General features: G+C 37.9%; 1 protein-coding gene and 1 long non-coding RNA gene across 2 annotated transcripts; both read left to right on the top strand.

The window, feature by feature from the left end:
* Window positions 1–2,884: 2,884 nt before the first annotated feature.
* On the top strand, window positions 2,885–6,076 carry LOC133728073 (uncharacterized). The gene is made up of 6 exons (XR_009855599.1): window positions 2,885–3,045; window positions 3,262–3,567; window positions 4,613–4,701; window positions 4,847–4,903; window positions 5,025–5,105; window positions 5,356–6,076. It is a non-coding gene; the product is annotated as an uncharacterized LOC133728073 (long non-coding RNA).
* A 411-nt stretch (window positions 6,077–6,487) lies between these two features.
* Window positions 6,488–7,793, top strand: LOC133728072 (L-type lectin-domain containing receptor kinase IX.1-like). Its single transcript, XM_062155488.1, has one exon. It carries the CDS (start codon window positions 6,642–6,644, stop codon window positions 7,623–7,625), a length of 984 nt encoding a protein of 327 aa, XP_062011472.1. The 5' UTR covers window positions 6,488–6,641; the 3' UTR covers window positions 7,626–7,793.
* The last annotated feature ends 610 nt before the right edge of the window (window positions 7,794–8,403 follow it).

Below are 8,403 nucleotides of genomic sequence, written 5' to 3'. Positions count from 1 at the left end.
GGGGACACATGAAATAGGGACATATGAGAGATGTGTGCCTATAAGTGAGCAATAGGCACATAAGAAGTTATGTGTGCCTTTAGTTAGAAAAGGAACAAATGAAGTGTCCCCATTTGATAAAAATACCACATACACATTGCAAATATGTATTTTTATCTCCACATTCTCTCTCCTCTTTGAAAAGGGACAGATGAAGTGTCCCTATTTGAGTAAAAATATCACATACGCACTGAAATACGTATTTGTGAGATAGTTCTCTCCAAGGACTAAAAAATCGAAAGTTTCGGAGATATTTCGTCGAAATTTTCTTTTTTTTGGGGTGTCGATATTTCCGTGACCATCCAAGTATATTTCAACGGATATTTTGGAAATTTCCCGAAATTTCCGGAAATATCGAGAAATTGATGATATTTTGCGAAATTTTGGGTAATTTCCGTGACCATCCAAGTATATTTCGACGGATATTTTAGAAAGGGAAAAATTCACCAACGGTGTCTGGACACTTAGGGGACTTTCAGAATGATACCTGAACTTACAAAGTTATCAATGTGATACCTGGACTCATTTTTTCGTATCAACGTGATACCTACGATCAATTTCCGTCACGGAGCCGTTAAATTTTGTCACGGAAATTGGTCGTAGGTATGACGTTGATACGAAAAAATAAGTCCAGGTATCACATTGATAACTTTCTAAGTTCAGGTATCATTCTGAAAGTCCCCTAAGTGTCCAGACACCGTTGGTGAATTTTTCCCAATTTTGCACGTGCGATGCACGTGAGTCACTTAATGAAGACAAAAGGACTGATTTACCCTCAAATTCTTTCTTATCTTTTCTTTTTTTCTTTATTCTTCTTTCTTTCTTTCTTCTTCTTCTTTTCTGGTTTCTTCTTCCCCAGATTTGAATCATCAAGATTCAAATCATCTTGCTCGTTCGATTCCCACTGTCGATCGCCGATCAAACACCGCCACTGCGTCTCAATCCACCTTCATGCACCACAGATGTTTATGGTTTCCCCAACTTCAAATCCTATAGCAAATTGAAATTGTGCATTGAGGCTTCACCGCTCACTCCGAGTTCATCCCCGCCGCCGCCGCCAATGACTTGACCACCACCACTCTCGTTCTCTCCTCCGACCCCCTTTTATACACCATTGATCAGAAACTCAGACCCCGCCAGCCCTCCACTCTCAAATCACAGCTCCAATCCCACCCCTCCAATCGACGGCCTTGCTAGGCCGATCGTATCCAAGCCGGTCCTGCATGTCGTAGAATTGAATGGCGGTGTGGGCGACGAGCCGGATGATGCAGTCCCTGGGGCCTTTGGTGGTGCAAACCTTGCTGTGGCGGTCCTTCCGGCCGGTGGCCTTTAGAATGTGGCCTTAAGCCTCCACGATTTCTCTAGCGGTGGAGGAAGAAGCAGTCCTTATCCCCAAACCCAATCGAGAAGCAGCGGAGGACGACGTTGTTGTGCGGTGGTGGAGGTTGTTGTGGCTCTCCCCCATTTTTCTTCCTGCATATTCGATGGTGGGTTCTCCGAAAGCGGTGGTGTTGGCAAGGAGAGAAAGAGAGAATAAAGAAACCAAAAAAGAAGAAGAAGAAGAAGAAAGAAAGAAAAGAAATGGGAAAAAAAAAGAGGGAAAAATTCACCAACGGTGTCTGGACACTTAGGGGACTTTCAGAATGATACCTGAACTTACAAAGTTATCAATGTGATACCTGGACTTATTTTTTCGTATCAATGTGATACCTACGACCAATTTCCGTCACGGAGCCGTTAAATTTTGTCACGGAAATTGGTCGTAGGTATGTCGTTGATACGAAAAAATGAGTCCAGGTATCACATTGATAACTTTGTAAGTTCAGGTATCATTCTGAAAGTCCCCTAAGTGTCCAGACACCGTTGGTGAATTTTTCCCTTTTAGAAATTTCCCTAAATTTCCGGAAATATCAAGAAATTGACGAAATTTTTCGAAATTTTGAGTAATTTCCGGAACCTTCCGACTCTTCCCACCCTTTCTCACATTAGTCACACGCAAAGTCACCACCACTCTACCACCCTTTCTCACATCAGTTACATGCAACATTAACATCATGTGGCTAACATATAGTTGGCCAAAAATTCCAATAAAAAAAATCAACTATGTCACCAAGGCTCAAACCTTGGTCACTTCATTGCTCTTTGAGCAAGAGCCTTAGCCAACTCTGCTGCACCTACACTTGTGTTATCATTGCAACATTCTAATATATATTCATTTTGGCTACGAATCTGAAAACTTAGGTAAATGTTCAATTAATAACTAACATAGAACAATCAATTACATTTTGAATTTTGTACCTCATAAGTCTTCTACGTGATTCTAAGTTACTCATGCAATTCAAGGTGTAATGTATGATATGTACAAAGAATGTATATAATATGTAATGGCCTAACCTCCCATTGGGTTTCCGGCCATCAAAAAAAAAAAAATGTTTATTTCTAAAATTTTCAGAGTTGTAGGCGATTTAGCATTTACCGTTTCATCTTAAATTATTACGAATTACTATATAACAATGCTTATTAAGGTTTTCTTTTCATATATAGTAAACAATTGATTAAATAAACATATCTAAAAGTTTTACTTAAAATTTCCATATTTTTCTTCAAATTTTCATCATTTTTCTTGATTATTTACTGAAATCGATATATCCTCGAAATTTCCGTTTCCGGGTTTTCTCGAAACTCGATATTTTAGTCCTTGGTTCTAGACTACAAATATTACCTATAAGGACACCCTGCAAGGACGTCTTTTAATCGAAGTGTCCTAAAAATCTTTTAAGGACGAGCAAAAAAAAAACAAGGCAACAGAAGCCCCTTTTTTGGCCAAAATTAAACTTTCCCACACAAAGTCGCCGCCCTAGTTTTTGGGCCAAAAGTTAAAACTTTTCACACTCCCTCTCCCTCTCTTGTTGCTCTCATCTGCCATCTCTTCCTCGTTGAACGAACCAAATTGTGGAGCTCAGATTCATTAGCTCTGAGCACAAAAAATTCACTCACCACGGATGGGTAATTTTTCTCTCCTTTTGATCTGTCTATGACTTTTTCATTGTGCTTTTTCTCAAACAAAAAATTTGGGAAATTTATCGGAGCTGATAGTCTCCTCTCTCTCTCTCTCTCTCTCGCGTTGATTTTAACATCCGCTGATCTATAGGTTTTCCAGTCCTTCCCTTCAATTCCAGTGATTCAAAATTTTGTTTTTGTGTGGCTATAAATTCGATTTAGGGATTTAAGAAGGAGTTGTTGGAGAAGGAGGTGATGAAGGCTGCAGAGTCGCTGTCGTCTCGCACACTAACCCCACGAACCCAAGACACCCATTTCTCCAGAACGCACTCAACTTCTTCTTCACCAATCATTCGCTGCTGCTTCAGTGCTCGCTGTCCCTTAATGACACTCCGGCCTCTGTCGTCGATTATTCCAAGAGCAGTGTGTTGTTTCCGTCGGTCCTGGCCGGGACTCTGCGACTTCTGGGAATTGGGTTGAGGAGAAAACGCGTGCTGGTGTTGTAGAACATCGATTTGTATGCATATGGTATCATATTTCTCTTCCCTCCTAGATTTCGTTTCTTTTTGTTGATGAATTTATCAAAGTTGTATTGGGTAAGCTACACTATCAGCTCAGTCACTCTGTGTGTGAAGTAGTCAAATTTTGCTTGCTTATTAGTTGTGTATATATAATATATGTGATTTCAGTTTGTGCTAACTATGTGCGTAATTGGGGAATGTCAATAGAAATATGTAGTAGCTTTAGATTAGTTAAAGTAATGTAATGGGTTGGATCAGACATTGGATCAGAAAGGTTTTTTTTATTTATTATGTTTGGCTTAGAAATCACAACTTCATGACCAGGAGATGTATTTTAGTGTCTTGATTAAATAGCAGGTTGGTTTTTGAGTTCCAATAGTACTTGCTTTGTTCGAAGACAAACCTCAGAAACCATGTTGCCATCTTCCAAGAAGGCAAGGACTTTGTTATTTATGCTCTTATTGACACAACTGCATTTAAAAAAAAAATGATAAGTTAGTATAACATAACCAAATCCCACTCATTAATTAAATTCTGGTTATGCTGTTATTGTTATAGATTTGCTTAATATGTTTCGATTGAATTTTTGGGTATTGGAATCATAACTCAAAACAAGGGCAGACCTTCAAGCCTCAATTGCAAAGGATGCATATTGGAATTCTTCAAAGTCCATGGCCTTACATATAGTTTATAGATTGATGTTATCTTTCTGTGTAGATTCATATCATGGTTTACTAAATACCTGCTTTGACACCAAATGTAAATAGATGCACATTATTATTTGTAATGACTATGTTATTTAATGCAAAGCCTCTCATTGCTAAACACCATCATTGATTAGCTTTAACTAGACATGAATTAAGAAAAAAGAAAGCAAGTTGACATTCTTCTTAACTAGTTATGAAACAGAATGCAATTTGTATACTAGTTTCATTAGCTATGTTACAATTTGTGAAATACAATATAGATTGTTTATCAAGTCATGTACTAGCAGTTTCATTGTTCACTGGCCAAAGCCTAATTTGTCACTTAATCTTTTCCTCTTTATGCAGGGGCTATATATAGTGATTATGTAGTGAGTTTTACTTACTGTTTAGACGCATTGACAACACCATTGTTGTAGACTTTTAAGCTTAGAAAGGTAAAAATTTCTGTTGTAAGTCTTCCCTGTTTTTGATATTTTTATTACAAGCCCTTTTTGTTCCCTTTGTCTTTCATATTATGATGGTTTTGTTTTGAAGTACAATTATGTCTGAATGTGGAAATCATCTTTTTCTTTGGAGCAGATGCCTCCCACCAAAGCTACAAGTACTATGTGAATGCTCGCCAAACTAAATATTGAGGTATATATTGGATGGGCATGAAGTTCATTTAGGATTGGTTTTTAGTGTAAGATCTCTTCATCTTTAGCACGAATCAATTTTATAAGGTATTTGATGTTATTCTTAGTGTATATTGTTGCAGGTAGCATCGTGAAATGCTCGCTATGATAGAACCTCCATTATCATATAGATGCAGGATTTGGAATGGCCATGTTCTCTCGAGGTCGATCAATACTAACTCAGTTTACACAATACTCTATATGTTTTATGTTACCTTTATGTATTTGTTCTTTATTGCTGATATCCCACTATTGCATTGCATGCCTTTCATTGTTAATTGTCTCATAAAGCTCATATTCATTGTTTTTATTTATTCCTTATTATATGAACATATCTAATAGAGTGCACAGAATGTAAGTTTGTTATTTGTTTTGACCTGATTAGTGTGGTACTCTCAATTCATTGCATTACAGATTTTTGGATTACTTCAGCAAATTTGATTGGGAGAAATATTCTGTAAGTTTAAATGGACCAGAGACATATAATGCAGTTCGAGGGTATGGACTGGGAGTAGAGTGGGTTGATGTTCCTGGAATACAAACTGCAAAGCCAGCAGTTGCTTGCGATGTAGCATCACTTCAGTCTGAACTTGAAGCCTCACTTGCTGAGATCACGAGGTTGACAGAGGAAGCAGCCAAAAAGGATGAGCAATTGCAAGCTGTCCAAACTCAATCAATGCTAGCATTGAAACTTGTATTGGCAATCCCTTGCATAGTATAATAAGTGCTGGACCTGATACCATTAAGAAGCTAATAGCAGCACTTTCTGATATCGCAGAGAAGCAACCTCAGTCGATCCAAGAAATGCAATCAACTCCAATGGAAGGGTATGTGACTTTACTTGGACACTAGGATGGAAATTGTAGGAAGTTTGTTTTGAAGCATATTGCTGGTATCTATGATTCATCTCAAAGTTAGTATATTTTGGGTCATTTTATTGACATATTGGAGATGAACTATATATATTTTGGGTAATGGCTTCTGCCATATTAGATATAGCAATACTAGCTTGGGTTAGAGCGGAGATGAACTAATCATGTAATTATTATGGTCTGGGAGAACAATGACCACTTTTGTATATTGCTCTTGGATGAATGAAATTTGTGTAGGAAAACTAATATTTGGATTTATGTTTGAAAAGTTGATTGAATGTACAAATGTGATTGTGTATTGTATAACACCATATGTATGCTCATGTTGGAGATATATAGGCACACATGTTACATTTGTCCCCAATTGAAATAATAGGTATTTGTATTTATGTAAAAGGTGATATACAAGGACCCACTAGAATATGTTTTTGTATTCATGAACAGTACAAGTACATTTCATTCAATATGTATTTGGATGAAGTAGAATACATGGGGTTATATGGGGACACTTGAGCTTGAGATATGTGTGCCATTTAGCAATAGGAACACAAGCAATAGGCACACACATGATATATGTCTCTATAGCTCAATGGGGATACATATTTGTCCCTATAGGTATCAAAAGGCACACATAATATTAGTCCCCTTAGGCCCTTTTTCTAGTAGTGGGGCCCAAGTTCTAAAGCCGAGTCAAGAAAACACAGAATAACTCTGGCGGTTGTGATCGTTAGTACTACTATTGGCGGAATTATCTTGCTTGGGTTGTTTGTTTGGTTCAAGTTGAGGAATAGGAAATCCGAAATAGATGAATGTTCATCTGAACAGCCTATGATTCGTGACCCGATTGATGTCCAATTTGAAAAGGAGACTGGCCCCAGGAAGTTTTCATACACAGAGTTGGCTTTGGCAACAAGTAATTTTGATGCGGAAAAGAAGCTTGGAGAGGGAGGATTTGGTGCGGTTTACAAAGGCGTCATAAATGACTTGAACTTCAATGTTGCTGTTGATGTTGTTGTCAAGAAGATATCACCAGAATCTCGACAAGGCCTCAAGGAGTATATAGCAGAAGTACAGACAATTAGTGCACTTCGGCATCGACATCTGGTGCAACTCATCGGTTGGTGCCACGAAAAAGGAGAATTCCTACTTGTCTACAAGTACATACCCAATGGAAGTTTAGACACCCATCTGTTTAAAGACACTAACATGTTAAGTTGGGAGGACCGATACAGAATTGTTAAAGAATTGGCCTCGGTGTTATTCTACCTGCAGGAACAATGCGGCGATCATCAATATGTGTTGCACAGGGATATCAAATCGAGCAACATCATGTTAGATTTGGATTTCACTGCGAAACTTGGGGATTTCGGTTTAGCTCAGCTTCTAGATCATGGACAACCTTTGAAAACAACACATGCTGCTGGAACTAGGGGTTACATGGCTCCGGAATACATTACCACCAAAGTGGCTACCAAGAAATCAGATGTCTACAGCTTTGGAATTGTTGCTTTGGAAATAGCATGTGGGAGGAGACCCAGCGTTGCCACGCCGGAAAATGGGAAATGCGATATAGTGGAGTGGGTTTGGGAACTCTATGGGGAACGTAAAATTCTTCAAGCAGCTGACCCAAAACTAAGTACACATTTTGATGAGAAACAAATGACGTGGCTGATGGTTGTTGGGTTATGGTGCGCTCATCCCGATTACAGCAATAGGGCTTCAATAGAACAGGCGATTGAAGTGCTCAACTTCAGAGCTGAATTACCTCATCTCCCTCCAAAGATGCCAGTGGCAACCTTCCTTCCTGAATAAAGTTTCATTTTTCAAGAGCATCTTCCCCTGCAAGCTATAGGGGCGGCCCTGAGGGTGTTTGGGACTATAATTAGTAACGTATCATTTAAATTTTCACATTAGGTTTCCGAAATCTTAGAACTGATCCTGTCCGTAAGAGAAATTCTCGTTTATGGCTTGCGAATGGCTGCCACCTTTAAAAATTATTATTATTATTATTATCGTTTCTTTCTCTAATGGCCAGTTTACCCTTTTAATTATTAACTTGATGAATTTTTATTTTGGCATTCATATCCTTTTTAATTTTGGGATAATATTTTCTTTAAAAGAACGTATTGGAAGTATATAAGAGCATCTTCAGCGGAGATGTCTTTTGTCATATGGAGGCCCAACAACTATAAATGACGGATGAAAAACAATTCAAATCGAGATATTTTTTTAATTTTTTTTTTTTTTGAAGAATAGATAATTTCATTACTTATCCATGGCCAGAAGGCACGTACATGCATCATAAGTTATCTTACGTCAAAAAGTCTAGATGACCCAAGCCGCCAGGCAAATGACAGGTAATTAACCTTCATTGTTAACAAAATGCGCTCACTTATTCAAGCCTAAAAACCAAAAGACCCAAACCCACATAACCTAACTCCCCCAAATAATAAATCTAGTCACCTAGAGACCTCAATTGGTGTACAACTAAAGAAACTAGGAATTAAGCCGACAAATATTAAAATTCATTTGATATGCTAAAACTAGGAAAATAAATAAATAAATAAATAAATAATAAAAAAAACTAGAA

Source organism: Rosa rugosa, chromosome 2, assembly GCF_958449725.1.
Source record: "Rosa rugosa chromosome 2, drRosRugo1.1, whole genome shotgun sequence".
NCBI classification, from domain to species: Eukaryota; Viridiplantae; Streptophyta; class Magnoliopsida; order Rosales; family Rosaceae; genus Rosa; species Rosa rugosa.
The sequence above is the reverse complement of the archived record's forward strand: the minus strand, read 5'-3'. Positions and strand labels throughout refer to the sequence as shown.